General features: G+C 42.1%; 1 protein-coding gene across 1 annotated transcript in view; it reads right to left on the bottom strand.

The window, feature by feature from the left end:
• The window catches only part of setd3 (SET domain containing 3, actin histidine methyltransferase), a 118836-nt gene that overhangs the window by 85196 nt on the left and 17059 nt on the right, over positions 1 to 16581 (bottom strand). The window contains exon 4 of the mRNA XM_048600042.1: positions 8692 to 8764. Coding sequence (XP_048455999.1) covers positions 8692 to 8764 — 73 coding nt within the window. The remainder of the gene's footprint in view (positions 1 to 8691; positions 8765 to 16581) is intronic.

The raw sequence follows: 16581 nt of genomic DNA, 5'->3' as shown, positions 1-16581 counted from the left end.
TGCGATGTCCATGTCAGATTCTGAGGGACCTTCAACACTTGATGGAGAAGAAGAACCCATGTGTTCGGGAACAGACAGAAAGGCTGTCAAGGAGCCGGGTCTGTTTTACCCCTCAAACATTTGTGAGTTTGCAGCTTTCATATCCTTTTTCAGGGCAGTCACACCGACCCAAACTTTATACATCACTGGACCTGATCTCGTCTTGACCATGCCTCTTACCCATTGTAGGGCCATTCTTGTGGTTCCTATACCAAACTTTGTCCCCTGAAGTAAACTGTATCTCTCACTTAGCAGAGACTTGTGTCTGGCATTGGCATTCCTGATACTGTTTCATCCTGTCCCCAGGTCCAGGAAGATCAGAATTAATCTGGTGCAGAGTCTTCTCCCCAGTAGAAACTCTGCAGCATCTATCCCTTCAGTTGCATGAGTCAGTGTGGTATCTAGTGAAGCTGCAGACTGTTTCTTTAAGCTTGCCTTCAAAATTTGGACGGCTTACCATCAGACCATTGGATGATGGATGGTATGAAAGAGATCTTATATGTCAACAACCATTTGACTCTAGGAAATAGTCAAATTCCCTGCTGGTAAACGATGGCCCTTCATCCGTGACCAACACTTCCCAAAGTCTGTGTATTGCAAAAGATGTGCACTGTTTTTCTATCATTGACCCCACATTTGATGAATGAACTCTATGCACGTCCAGTCACTTTAAGTGGGCATCCACAGTGATTAAAGAACATTGATCCATGAAAGGACCTGCATAGTCGACATGCAATCAAGTCGAGGGTTTACCTGGCCATTCCCACAAATGTGGGAAAGCAGTTGGCTGTAATTTTTGTCCTTGGTGGCACTGTGGGCACTGCTCCACCAATGCAACTATGTCTGCATCCAATCCTGACCAAGAGACATAACTGCTTGCCAACATTTTCATATTATAAACTCCAGCATGACCTTGGTGGAGTTCAGCCAGTAACCAGTGATGACCTTTGTTTGAGACATTTACTCTTGCTCTCCACAATAATATGCTGTCTTTTACTGTGATCTGGTCTCTCCGGGTCCACAAGGTTTCAATTCTGGTTGTCATGGCACTTTGGTTTCCCCCATCACCATCAGCTGTTTCAGCTTTGCCAGGACCAGACCTTCCTGCATTCAAACTCTGATATTGCCAGCCGGGACTGGGTCACTGGAAGCGTGTCCAGAAAATCTAAAACCATTATAGACTCTTCTAGTGGCATTTCGACTGGTGGCATATCTGCCAGTGGGAGGTGGCTCAATGCATCCGCATTTGCTACTTGGTCTCCTGGATGGTGTTCCAACTTGTAATCATACACACTTAGTATTAGACCCTATTGCTGGATTAGGCCTGAAGCTATGGGTGGTACTTCCTTGCCCTCTTTAAATAGACTGAGCAGGGGTTTGTGGTCCATTGTGATTATAAATTTACATCCATGAAGGTATTGGTGGAACTTCCTGACTCCAAATATGATCACCAAATGTTCCTTCTCTGGCTAATGCAGAGGGCAAATATGCCTAGATAAAGTCCTGGATGCATACACTATTCAGCATTCCTCTCCATTGGACCACATATCAGCTAATACTACCACAATGCCAAACGGGGAGGCATTGCATGTCAATACCAGATATAGTTTGGGACAGTGTGCCAACACTTTAGGAGGATGATAACTGTTTCTTCACTTCCCAAAAAGCTATGTCTTGGCTATGCAACCACATCCACAGCTGGCCATTTTTTTAGGAATTGATGCAAAGATGCCAGAATGGAGACTATGGTTATGTACGAACTTTCTGTAATAATTCACCAGCCCAAGAAAAGACCTAAGCTTCGGTACAAACATGGGAGCTGGGGCACCTTTCATTGCCCTTCTTTTAAACCGGACTGGTTTAATGATTCCTTCGCTTTCCAGCCTATTGATTTCCGCCTCGACTTTTGTCCGTAAGGCAAACAGCACTGGGCGGGCCAGCGGAATCTTGGATTTGCTTCTTGGTCAACATGCAGCATGGCTTCAGCTCCTTTGATAATCTCTAGGCCTTCCTGATAAATTTCTGGGTATTTAATTAGGACTTCATTCAGGCAGCCATTTTCTAATCGAAAAATGTCGAGCGAATCGAGGTGAATGTTTATCAACCAATTCTACCCCCATCAAGCTTGGGCCCGAGCCTTTTACTACAATCAGTGGTAACTGAATCAGCTGCTTCTCATAATAGATCAGAGCCAAAGTTGTATCCTTAATCTGTAAAAGTCCTCCAGTACAAGTTCTCAGTCGAGCCGAGGTCTTGCGCAAACTTAAGGTTTGGTGTCCAGAGTGAATTCTGTTAAAGACTCGTTCTGCAATCACTGAAACAACCGCACCAGTATCTACCACCATTAGAACCGGGCTGCCATTTAACCAGACATTTATTTTGACTGGTTCTGATTTGGATGTTGCTAAACAATTTAACTGCTCTAAATCAGATATAGGTCAACTTTCCAGGGTGTGCACTCTTTTGGATACTGGCCTATGAGTTCTCTTGCTCAATTTAGGTCTAATGAGACTCCTTTGCTGTCTCGAGTTTGCATTCAGGCAGGAACTATGTTGGCTTGCAGGCCTGGATCGTGAAGAAAATTTTAACTGCTTGGCCCAGGCTTGGCTTTGTTTTGGGGTTTTGCTGTGGGCTGACCTAAAATGCCACTGTTCAGGATATGGCCTGAGTGAGGCTATGCAATTGACTTCACTTCAAGTTATGTTCCCCAAGCTCAGTCAGATTGGCAAGGGTGTCCACTTCCATCAGAATACCCTACAATTCATAAGCTCCTCTTGCCACATTTTCCAATGATAAAGCCAGCTGTAGTGCCTGTTTGAAGTCCAGTTGGGCTTAGGCTAGTAGGCACTTTTGCATAGTTACATCATTAATCCCACATATCAAATGGTCTCTCAGCATCTCAAAAGGTTTAAACCAAAGTCACATGTCACTGCCAGTCGTCTTAAGCTAGTCAAAAATCCGTTTTGGATTCCCACGGTTCTCAAATTCCCAAGTAAAACCAAAAGCATCTCAGAATTAGAGGAAGCTTGGAGTGGTAATATTCCTTAACTAAATCAGTCAACTCTCTTGGAAGGATTTAATTCTGGTGCCTCAGGGAAAGTTAGGCTCCTAATAATGAAAAAAGCTGCAGGACCACAAGTGGTCAGCAGAATTACTTGTTACTTGTCATCTGCCCGGAAAAAATAACACATTCTGCGTGCAGTTGTCGACAGCAGGACTGCACAAGTCAAGCTTCCCAAATAATGACATGATGCCAGAAATGCTTACCCCAACTCAAAGACAACTGTTGCAAGCAATTTTTTTCAGGTGTGTGCCTTTCTCTCATTGCCACTGAAGTAACTCCACAGAGGTCAGTATCCCGTCACCTCTTATCTACACCCTTTATTACAAGGTAGAGAGCCCTTGACACTGATCCAGCTCCCTCAGAGCCCGCTCTCAGACGGAAAAGGATGCCTGACACTCCTGCTTGTATCTGTCAGCCAGGGCTCCCTGATTGGACCAGATTAGCAGCCCCAATTGGGGAATCATGTTCTGAGATCCATCTAGCTGACTCATTATAATCAGTACACCTCCTAAACCCTTCCTATTAAAGGTATCCAACCTGATGCTTCTTAAATGTTGTAATTGCACCCGCCTCCACCATTTCCTCTGGCAGCTTGTTCCACACAGACATCACCCTCCACATGAAAAAGTAACCCCTCAGCTCCTTCTGTAAGGTCACCCCTCAGCCTCTAATGCTTCAGGGAAAAAAGCTCCAGCCTATTCAGCCTCTGTTAGAGGTTGTGGATTTTGATGGTGATATAAGAACAGCCTGGTGAATTACTGTAGTGCATCCTGTAGATGGTACACATTGCTGCCACTGTGATTTTGTGGTGAAGGAATGAAAGTTCAAGATGGTGTATAGGATGTCTGCCAACTGGGCTGTTTTGTTTTGAATGGTGTTAACTTTCTCCAGTGCCATTGGATCTGCACCAATCTTCCGAGCAAGTGGAAAGTATTCCATCATGCTTCTGACTTTTGGTTTGTAGGTGGTGACAGACTGGGGAAAGAGTCGATGAGCTAATCACCACAGAACACCTAGCCTCTGACCTACTCTTGTATCCACAGTATTAAATGACTGGTCCAGTTCAGCTTCTGCCAAAGTACTGGTGAAGAGAAGGCAGGAGAATGGCAGTGGGCGAAATGCTTTCTCGGAAAATCCATGCACAGGCAATAGCCTAATCGGCTTCTCTCCATGCTGTACCAATTCTGTGATTCTGTGCTTTTTGACATTTTACACCCAAATACTACAGCAAGGACAGGCAAGGACAGTTGTGGAGTTAGTCATCCTAAACTTCCTGTCCGAGTATGCCGCTTTGCCATTAGCTTCTCACAGTTGCATCTTTTCATCTACATCACTATTAAAATGTATTGAGTAGTCTGGCCTTATTGCATTTATAGCATGTTTTATGAATCAAACTCAGCACAGAAAGTTAGTGCTATTCTGTAACGATGCCAGGAATCCTATTTTGCAGTGATTTAAAGTAGGTATATATGCAATTAGGCCCGAATAAACTGTTAGGTGATTCTTTCATAATGGGCTAATTATTAGTTATTTCCAAAGATCCTTTCAGCCACCAAAAATAAACTAAATTGTGGAGTCTCATTCTTTTTACCTTTAAATTTTGGATATCTTAAACACATGAAATTTAAATATAAAACTTTTCCTTTGACACTATTTTTCAATTGTAAATCCAGTTTTACATAGAAATAGGAGCAGGTGTAGGCAGTTCAGCTCTCAAGGTTGCTCTGCCATTCAACAGGACCATGACTGAGTCTCTCTCTGTACCTGGTTTGGCATTAACTTTGCAAGTATAATTTTCGATTTCTTTGTCAGTCCTTGTATTGGAAATTTCTCAATCTCATCAGCTGCCTGGTTAAGAAGTTGCACAATTGGTTACCATTTTCACTAACTGCGCAAATACGCAGTTTCCCTTCCTGGCAACTTAATCAGTTTATATTTCAAGCAATGTGTATCACAGTTTACCTTCTAGATTGAGGCGGTTGTGACACAGTTGTAGTGTCCCTATCTTTGAGCCGGAAGGCTGAGATTCCAAAACCGAAATTATTAGAAAAACTCAGCAAGTCCGGCAGCATCTGTGGAACATCCCAGCAATTTGTTTTTGTTTCTAATTTCCAGCATCCACAGTTCTTTGGGGTATTTTTTTCTAATCCCAAGTTCAAGACTGATTAAAAATATCTGTGGTATATAGAACATAGAACATAGAACATTACAGCGCAGTACAGGCCCTTCGGCCCTCGATGTTGCGCCGACCTGTGAAACCAATCTGAAGCCCATCTAACCTAAACTATTCCATTATCATCCATATGTTTATCCAATGACCATTTAAATGCCCTTAAAGTGGGCGAGTCTACTATTTTCGCAGGCAGGGCATTCCACGCCCTTACTACTCTCTGAGTAAATGAGTGAGGGAGGGAGGAGTCTAACTAACAACAGATGCTATTAGATTCACCCCTACACCAAGTTATGGCCCATTGCTTCCTTGAGTTCAACATTTAGTTTTCAATATTTAAAAAAAAAGACAAAATTGTAGGGACTCTAGGCAAGCATCCAGGAGATAGGTTTGAAAGACGACGGATTGATTAGTTTCCCCATCACTCCATCAGATGTATAATCATGCATGAAAACATTTAGAGAGGGAGAATTTTCATTTATGTCATACCTTATAGAGTCATAGAGTTGTACAGCACGGAAACAGACCCTTCAGTCCAACTCGTCCATGCCAACCAGATATCCTAAATTAATCTACTCCCATTTGCCAGCATTTGGCCCATATCCCTCTAAACCCTTCCTATTCATGTAGCCATCCACATGCCTTTTAAATGTTGTAATTGTATCCACCTCCACCATTCCTTCTGGCAGCTCATTCCATACACACACCACCCTCTGCGTGAAAATGTTGTCCCTTAGGTTCCTTTTAAATCTTTCCCCTCTCACCACAAACCTATGCCCTCCAGTTTTGGACTCCTCTACTCTGGAAAAAAAAACCCTGATAATTCACCCTATCCATATCCCTCATGATTTTATAAATTTTTATCAGGTCACTGCTCAACCTCTGACAGTCCAGGGAAAATAGCACCAGCCTATTCAGCCTCTCCCTATAGCTGAAATCCTCCAACCCCAGCAACATCCTTGTAAATCTCTTCTGAACCCCTCCAAGTTTAACAACATCTTTCCGATAGCAGAGTGACCAGAATAAATGCAGTATTCCAAAAGTAGCCTAACTAATGTTCTGTACAGCTGCAACAAAAACAGATGTTGCTGGAAAAGCTCAGCAGGTCTGGCAGCATCTGTGCAGAGAAATCAGAGTTAAAGTCTCAGATCTGGTGACCCTTCCTCAGAACTGAGCTTTTCCAGCAACTTCTGTTTTTGTTTCTTATTTACAGCGTTCACAGTTCTTTTGGATTTTATCCTGTACAGCTGCAACATAACATTCCAACTCCTATACTCAACGCACTGACTATTAAAGGAAAGTGTACAATATGCCTTCTTCACTACCCTATCTAAGTGTGACTCCGCACCCCAAGCTGCACCCCAAGACCTCTTTGTTTGGTAAGACTCCCCAGGATCCTACCATTAAGTGTGTACGTCCTGCCTTGATTTGCCTTACCAAAATGCAACACCTCATATTTATCTAAATTAAACTCTATCTGCCACTCTTCGGCCCTTCGGCTCATTTAATTAGGTCCTGTTGTGTTCTGAAATATCCTTCATAGAATCGTACAGCATGGAAACAGACCCTTCGGTCCTACTAAATAAAAACCGAAAGAACTACCATCCCACCAGAATCCACATCCGGAAGATCATCAGCTGCCATTTCTGCCACCTCCAGCGAGATGCCACCACCAGACGTATATTGCCCTCCCTTTCCTTGTCCATCTTTCACAGGAACTGTTCCCTCCGGGACACCCTGGTCCACAATTCCTTCACCCCCAACACCCCCTACAGCAGCTTCCCCTGTAATCGACGAAGGTGCAACACCTGCCCATTTACCTCCTCCTTCCCCAGTATCCAAGGGCCCAAACATACCTTCCAGGTGAAGCAACACTTCACCTGCACTTCCCAGAATCTAGTCTACTGCATGCGCTGCTCACAATGTGGTCTCCTCTACATTGGAGAAATGAAGCGTAAACTGGGTGCCCACTTCGCAGAACATCTACGTTTTGCTCGCAACAAAAGACCCTGAACTACTTGTTGCCTGCCATTTTAATGCACCACCCTGTTCCCTGGCCAACATCTCTGTCTCTGGATTGCTGCAGTGTTCCAGCGAAGCTCAACACAAGCTGGAAGAACAACACCTCATTTTCCACTTGGGGACCCTGCAGCCCTCCGCACTCAATATCAAGTTCAATAATTTTAGGACCTAAACACTTCCATGTTCCAGCCCCCTACCCCATACACCAGGCCTTGTTATCACATAGCCTGCCATTACACACTACCTATTGTTAGTCAATAATAGTCTCCATTAACAACTATTCACCCTCCCAGCCTGATTATTATCAACTCCTTTGTCTGTCCAACTGTTCTTCTCTCTCTTTAGGCTCTATCCTATCATTTACTCCCTACCCCACCCACCTCCCTATTTTCTGCATATAAACTGACGTTTTCCCAGCCACCATCAGTTCTGAGGAAGGGTCACCAGACCCGAAACGTTAACTCTGTTTTCTCCTTCACAGATGCTGCCACACCTGCTAAGCTTTTCCAGCAACTTTGTTTTTGTTCCTTCGGTCCTACTAGTCCACACCGAACAGATTCCCGAACTAAACTAGTCCCACTATGGGCGTTTGGCCCATATCCCTCCAAACCTTTCCTATTTATGTACTTATCCAAATATCTTTTAAATGTTATAACTATACCTGAATCTACCACTTCTTCTGGCAGTTCATTCCACACACTAACAAGTCTCTGTGTAAAAAAAAGTTGTACCTAATGTCCTTTTTAAAACTCTCTTCTCTCACCTTAAAAAGTATGGCCCCAAGTTTTGAACTCCCCAACCTAGGGAAATGACTATTGCTATTCACCTTATCTATGCCCCTGATGATTTTATAAACCTCAATAAGATTTATAACCTCTTTTGCTCCAGTGAGAAGAGTCTGAACCTATCAAGCCTATTTTTATAACTCAAAACACTCCGTTCCTGGCAACATCTTTTCTGAATTAATACCCTTCCTATAGCAGGGCGACCAAAACTGCACACACTACAAGAGAAGAATCCTCACCAATTTCCTGTACAACCTCAACATGACGTCCCAACTCCTACAGTCAATGGTCTGAGTAATGAAGGCAAGCATGCAAAATGCTTTCCTAACCGCCCTGTCTACCTATCTTACGTGCCTCAGCCACCTTTACAGCAATACAGCCTTAATCTTTGTGGCAGAACTGATTGCAAGGTTGGATATGGTGTTTAAACTTGATGAACACAAGTTGATCTTTTTCCACTCCACTACCAAAATAAAAAGCTCAACGTAAACTAAAGTCCATGGGTTCTTAACCTGATTTGCTTACAGAAAATATTAAACATTTTAGAGTGAACCCATATGATCGCAGATAACTTTACAGAATCCACACTTATGTGGGAAATCATTACTTACCCAACACAGAATTTTTGGCAGATTCAACAGTCATCAGCATTTTTCTGGGGATCCACAAAAAAAGTTCTTCTGCCTAAAAATGCAAAGTAACAGGTCACCAAATTCTGTTCTGATAAAACAGAGAATCCCAAAGAGTAATAGCAACACATTTAGTAAAAATTCTGATCACTTCCTGAATAGAGGAAGAGACTCTCATTGACTGATTTAAAGCAGAAATTCAATGTGGATTACAGGAAGGATGTAGAAATAGTTCCCACCAAAATAATTACACATACAAGTATTGAGAATCCAAAGTAGCAGTAGCCACAGCAGTTTGTAATTTTTTAATCGTTAATTCTAATCTTTCCTTCCACTTACTGTCACCTTAGCTGTGCAAGGGACAAAAATGCAAACGATTGCATTCAAAGTCAAATTCAGGAGTGAAGAGATGGAAAAATCTTAAGTAAACTGAAAACCTGGCAAGAGCCTTCTTTTGGATAAATTTGCAACTCTTAAATAATTTTGTCAATCGCACCACTTCCTGTCAAAATCAAATAGCAGGCAAATTACCCTATTCCGCAAGAAAGTTACAGTGCTGGTGTAACTTCACTTTTTGTCATAATTTCAGTACAGCTCTGACTCTATTGAATGTAACATTCTAATCTGGCACATATTAGCATCACAACTACTGTAAATTTTTGTGCTTTAAAATGCTAATTACCAACTTTTGATATGGGTGCCTCAGTCTTTGAGTAAAGTTTGCCCAGTAACAGAAATGAACAGGTTGCCAACCAAATAGAGGTGAGTGACAAAACACTGACCCTTTAGTACTTACTTATTACCAAAGTACTTGTTTATTACCAAAGTATTTTGCCAAGCCAATATCTAAGACAAAGCTTTGTTCAGTATGAGAAAAGTCTATAAAGCAGATGAGCAAAGTGACGACAGCATTGCAGCACAGGATGCCATTTTCCCCACTCTACAGGCTGTTCAGTGCCCTGAATGTGCTGCAAGAGATGGTGCTGGAGGTGGCTACAATAGCATCATTTAAGCAGCATCTCTAAAGAAAGATGAATGGGCAGGAAATAGAGGGTTATGGACCATGTGGGCGCAAAAAGTTTTCAAGTTTAGAAGGGGATCATGTGTCGGCGCAGTCTTAGTGGACTGAAGGTCCTGTTGCTGTGCTGTACTCCTCTTTGTTCTTTTCCTTGAAAATGGAGTTGCAGGTAGACAGGATAGCAAAGAAAGTGTTTGGCACACTTGCTTTCATTGGTCAGTGCATTGAGCATAGGAGTTAAGACATCATGTTGTGGATTAACAGGACATTGGTTAGGCCACTTTTAGAATATTGGGTTCAGTTCTGGTCTCTCTGCTACAGGAAAGATGGTGTTAAACTTGAAAGGGTTCAGAAAAGATTTACAAGGATGTTGCCAGGGCCAGAAGATTTCAGCTACAGACAGAGGATTAAAAAGCTTGGGGCATTTTTCCCTGAGGTGTCGAAGTCTGAGGGGTAACCTGATGGAGGTTTATAAATTCATGAGGGGCAAGTATAAGGTGAATAGCCAAGATCTTCTTAAGGTAGGGAAGTCCGAAACTAGAGAGCATAGGTTTAAGATGAGAGGGGAAAGATTTAAAAGGGACCTGAGAAACAACTTTTTCATGCAGAGTGTGCATGCATGGATCGAACAGCTTGAGGAGGTGTCAGAGATGGGTACAATTACAACGTTTAAAAGGCATCCAGATAGATACATGAATAGGAAGGATTTAAAGGGATATGGGCCAAATGTTGGCAAATGGGGCTAGATCAGTTTAGGATATCTGGTCAGTGCAAATAAGTTGGAGAGAAGGCTCTGTTTCTGTGCTCTATAACTCTGTGTCTCTATTGGAATTTGAGCTGCCAGAATAGGGAAGCAATGTATTTGGAAAATTTTGTAGTAATTTTGCTGTCTTGGTGGTCATAATCAAGAAATAGATGGGTCTATATGTAGGAATGAATGAATGAAGTGAGATTTTACTTTTCTGAAAGCATGACACAAGAAATTATTCTGTATATATTTAACCATACAATGGGGCTTGGAATGAATTATAGTTTGCTTGGTAGTTGATTGCGTAAAATTCTGTTACCAATTATACAGAAGTCAATATGTCCTAAAAATTCAAACACTAGTCAGAGACTTTGGAAATTTTTACTGAAGTGTACAAACCCAACAATTTCAAGCTTATTTTTTACATTATACACTAGAGTATATGCAATCATTCTCTGCAACAAAGTGAGTGGAAGGATCCTGATGATTTTCAAAGCTAGGAGGAGGCACATTTTTAAGGTGAGAGGAGAGAGATTTCAAAAAGACGTGAGGCTTTTCTTTTACACAGAGGGTGGTTCGTGTGTGGATGTGGGTACAATTACAATGTTTAAAAGACATTTGGATGGATATATGAAGAGGAGAGATTTGGAGGGATATGGACCAGGAGAAAGCAGCTGGGACTGGTTTAGTTTGGGATTATGTTTGGCATGGACTGATTGGATCGAAGGGGAAGTTTCTGTGCTGTATGACTGTATGACAATGACCATTGGCTTGTATTGTATTGGTTTATGAGCCTGGCCAGGTGACTGGCCTTTCAGTGGGAGAGCATTTTAGTAACAGTGATCACAACTCCTTAACTTTTAAGATAGCTATGAACAAGGATAAGTCAGGATCTTACCAGAAAGTACTAAATTGGGCGGGACGGGGGGCAAATTACATCAGTATTAGGCAGGAGCTAGGGAGTATTAATTGGGAGGAGCTGTTAGCAGGCAAGTCCACATTTGACACGTGGGAACTGTTTAAAGACCTGCTGGGGAGAGTTCAAGACTGGCATGTTCCAGTAAGGAGGAAGGACAAGGTAAGGGCGAATTTAGTCAAAAAGGAAAAAGAAGCATATTTAGGTTTAGGAAGCTAAAATAGGACAGGGCCCACAAGGAATATAAGGAAAGCAGTAGAATACTCAAGTAGGGAATTAGGAGAGCAAGAAGGGGCCATGAAATGGCCTTGGCAAGTCGAGCTAAAGAGAATCCCAAGACATTCTATAGATACATTAAAAACAAGAGGATAAGTAGGGAGAAGGTAGGACCACTCAAGGATAAAGGAAGGAACTTGCGCATGGACGCAGAGGATGTGGGTAAGATCCTAAATGAGTACTTTGCATCAGTAATCACCCAGGAGAGGGATATGGAGGACAGTGAAAATTTTGTTCAGCATGCTAATATCCTACACAGCATTTTGAGATCAAGAAAGAAGTGGTGTTAGGTCTCTTGAAGAGCATTAAGTTGGATAAGTTGCCAGGGCCTGATCGTATCTACCCTAGGTTATTGAGAGAGGCAAGACAGGAGACTGCTGGGGCCTTGACCAAGATCTTTGTACTCTTGCTAGCCACTGGAGAGGTCTCAGAGAACTGGCAAGTAGATAATGTTGTTCCTCTGTTCAAGAAGGGAAATAGGAATAATCCAGGAAACTACAAATTGGTGAGTCTCACATTGGAAGTTGGAAGCTATTGGAGAGAATTCTTAGGGAAGGAATTACATATCTTTGGAAAATCATAGCCTAATTAGTAACAGTCACAATGGCTTTGTGCAGGGCGGGTCATGTCTTACTAACTTGAATGAAGTTTGAAGAGGTGACAAAGGTGATCGATGACGGTAGAGCAGTGAATGTTGTCTGCATGGATTTTATAGGGCCTTCGACAAGGTCCTTCACGGTAGGTTCATCCAAAAGATTAAGATGCATGGGATCCATGGTGACCTGGCCGTGTGGATTCAGAATTGGCTTGCCCATAGAAGACAGAGGGTATTGATGGAAGGGTGTTTTTCAGGCTGGAAGTCAGTGACTAGTGGTGTTCTGTAAGGATCCGTACAAAGATCTCTGCTGTTTGCAAATATGTAAATGACTTGGATGAAAATATAGATGGGTGGGTTAGTAAGGTTGCAGACGATGCAAAGATTGGTGGAGTTGTGGATAGTGTAGGAAGTTGTCAAAGGATACAGCAGGATATAGACTAGTTGCAGATATGGATGGAGAAATAGCAGACAGAGTTTAGTCTGGGTAAGCGCCAGGTGCTGCACTTTGGGAGATCAAATGTTAAGGAAAAGTATACAGTTAATGGCAGGACACTGAACAGCATTGAAGTTCAGAAGGATCTTAGGGTTCAAGTCCATAATTCCCTGAAAGTAGCCACACAAGTTGATAGGGTGGTAAAGAAGGCATATGGCATGCTTGCCTTTATTGGTCAGGGAATTGAGTACAAGAGTCAGGATGTGGTACTGCAGCTTTACAAGACTTTGGTTAGGCCACATTTAGGGTATTGCATTCAATTCTGGTTGCCACATTACAGGAAAGATGTGGAGGCTAGGAGAGGGTGCAGGATGCTGCCTCGATTAGAGGGTATGAGCTATAAGGAGAGGGTAGAAAAACTCGGGTTGTTTTGTCTAGAGTGGCGCAGTTTGAGGGGAGACTTGATAGAAGTCTATAAAATTATGAGATGCATAGACAGGGTTGAAGGTCAGAATCTTTTCCCAGTGTTGAAATGTCTAAAACTAGGGAGCATGATTTAAGGTTAGAGGGGGAAGGTTTAAAGGAAACATGAGGGGCAATTTTTTTTGCACAGAGTGGTAGGAGTCTGGAACACACTGCCAGGGGTGGTGGGGAGACAGATACAATAGCGGCATTTAAGGTATGTTTAGACAGGCACACGAATACGCAAGGAATGGAGGGATATGGACCTAAGGCAGGCAGAAGAGATTAGTTTCATTTGGCGTCATGTTCGCCACATTATGGCAGGCCTAACGGCCCGTTCCTGCAGTACAGTTCTATGTTCTATGTTCTGTTTCAGGAGTTCAAATTAATCAAATACAGATCTGTAAAGAACAAGACTAGACATCAGTGGCCTCCCCCCCCTCTCTCTATTTATTTCAGAGTCCCCTTCAGAAATGGGGGAGGGGAAGAAGGGTGCCAACCCAAAACGTCAGCTTTCCTGCTCCTCTGATGCTGCCTGGCCTGCTGTGTTCATCCAGCTCTACACCGTGTTATCTCAGACTCCAGCATGGGCAGTTCCTACTATCTCAGACTAGATTCTGGATAGTTTTAAAATGCCTAGAGCCCATGGTATTGGGAGTAGTTTGTTAGTATGGATACAGGAGTAGCTAACTAATAAACAACAGAGATTTGGGATAATGGGGGCATTTTCCAGATGGCAACCTGTAACTAATGGATTGCCATGGGGATCAATGTTGGGGCCACAATTATCTACTATAGAGTCATTGAGATGTACAGCACGGAAACAGACTCTTTCGTCCAACTCATCCATGCTGACCAGACATCCTAAATTAATCTAGTCCCATTTGCCAGCATTCGGCCCATATCCCTCTAAACCCTTCCTACTTATATACCCATCCAGATGCCTTTTAAATGTTGTAATTGTACCCATCTCCACCACTTCCTCTGGAAGCTTGTTCCATACACACACAATCCTCTGTGTGAAAAATTTGCCGAGGTCCCTTTTAAATCTTTCCCCGATTATCTTAAACCTATGCCCTCTTGTTTTGGACTCCCTACCCTGGGCGAAAGACCTTGACTATTCACCCTATCCATGCCCCTCGTGATTTTATAAACCTCTTGTGGGAACGACTCAAGAAGTCTACAGGAGGACATACACAGGATGTGCAAGAGAGCAAAAACTTGGCAAATGGAATATAATGTCGGAAAATATGACATCATACACTTTGGCAGGAAGAATACAAGAGTTAAATATTAGTTAAATGTGGAAAGATTGAAGAACGTGGCACACAGATGGATTTAGGAGTCCTAGCACACGAATCACAAAGCTCGTATCCAAGTTCAGGCAGTATTTGGGAAGGAAATGGAATGACGGCCTTTATTTCAAAGGGACTAGAGTATAAAAATAGGAAGGTCTTGCTAAAACTAAACTGGGTATTTGTCAGACCACAAGCTGGAATAACATGAACAGTTCTGATCCCCTTATCTAAGGAACAACGTTTGGGTATTGGATGCAGTCCAGATAATGTTCAGTAGGTTGATCCCAGGTTTGGAAGGATCTTTTGAGGAGAAATTGTGTCAGTTGGCCTTATTGAAACATGCAAGATTCTTAGGGGGCTTGATAGGATAGATGCAGAGTATGTGTTTCTCCTTGCAGAAGAGTGCATAATCTCAGAGATGGCGAATCTGTGGAATTCTCTCCTGCTAGAGTGCTGTCAAAGCTAGATCATTAAGTGTGTAAAGCCTGAGACAGACAGATTTGCAATTATTAAAGAGATTCAAATGTTATCGGTAAAAGGCAGGAAAATGAGTTGAACAGTAAGAGATCAGCCATGATTTAATTCAATTGGCCAAATGGCCTACTTCTGCTTCTACATGCTATGGTCTTAAAACTATAAACTCTACCATCCTGAAAGGAAAGAACAGCAGATATATTCGAACACAATCATACTCGGTTATACGCCATCCTAACTTGGTTACTTAATACCATTCTTTATCATTACTGAGTCAAAGTCCTTAGACTTCTAATCTACAGCATTTGTGGCAATACATTTAGCTCATGGCTGCGACACTTCAAAAAGGTAGCTCACTACACACTTCATGCATGGGCAATAAGTCACTTGCTAGGAATTGTTTAAATCAGATTACATCACAACAAAATGATAGAGGTGGTTAATAAGCTGTAACAGTGGTATGTGGATGGTGATTAAATTAGGAACAAATTAAAACTACAGATTGAAATAATTGCGAAAGATCATACATTAAGAGGATGAAAGCATCAAATAGTGATCTTTTAATATTTTAGCATTAAGTTTGCAAACTATGGGCTTTTTAAGATAATGTCACAATATCCACTACTACATTAAAGACTTGCATAACTTGTGCAAAACAGATTGGTCGAGATGTTTAAAAAAACAATAGGGGAAGGCAAAGATCTAATGATATTATCGCTGAGCTGTTAATCCAGGAATCCAGATAATGTTCTGGGGACCTGGGATCTAGCACAGAAGTCTGTGCACCTAGATGTACTATTTTAATAAATGTGTCATTTCACCCTTTAAAAAAAATGTTTTTGCACCTAAACCAGCCATTAGGGCATGCAAGTGACAAAAATAAACATTAAGAAAAGAGGTAGAGAATGTAAAGGTTTTATTCACAGTCTGTGATTTCAAGGATGTGTTCTGCTATAGATGTAACCGTAAACCATTAAATTTCTGCAATTTGTAGAAAATATAGTGTGTATCTGTGGATTACAAGAATGCTAAAAACCTGTTCAGGTTGCACAAAGAAAAGCTGACTACCAGAATGCTACCTTGTCAGGTGCAAAAGTTAATCAAATAACAATACATGAAATGAACGGTGAAGATCACTGCAATTTGGTACAGGTGGTTTGAATGGATGAGATGAATGTGAAATAATGATTGGATACAAAACAAACAATATTAGAGCATCAAAATTGTGACCATGAAATTCTGATCAGGGAAAAAAGCCAGGCATACCCTAATCAAATAAAAACAAGCACTCTTAAATTTAGATGACTTTCACTCTAGAAATTTCTGGGCAAGACCCTCCTGTTACAAAACATTGGAGACCTGTCTAGGAATCATCATGGCCAGTAATGAAAAAGATCATCAAAACTATAGACAACAAGGTGCAGGGCTGGATGAACACAGCAGGCCAAGCAGCATCATAGGAGCAGAGAGGCTGACGTTTCGGGCCTAGACCCTTCATCAGAAAAGGGGGAGGGGAAGGGGGTTTTGAAATAAATAGGGAGAGAGTGGGAGGCGGATAGAAGAGGGATAGAGGAGAGGATAGGTGGAGAGGAAACAAACAGGTCGAAGAGGCGGGGATGGGGCCAGGAAAGGTGAGTGTAGGTAGGGAG

Source organism: Rhincodon typus, chromosome 8 (assembly GCF_021869965.1).
Source record: "Rhincodon typus isolate 14 chromosome 8, sRhiTyp1.1, whole genome shotgun sequence".
Lineage (NCBI taxonomy): Eukaryota > Metazoa > Chordata > Chondrichthyes > Orectolobiformes > Rhincodontidae > Rhincodon > Rhincodon typus.
Note: the sequence above shows the minus strand (reverse complement) of the source record. Positions and strands in the feature narration are given on the sequence as shown.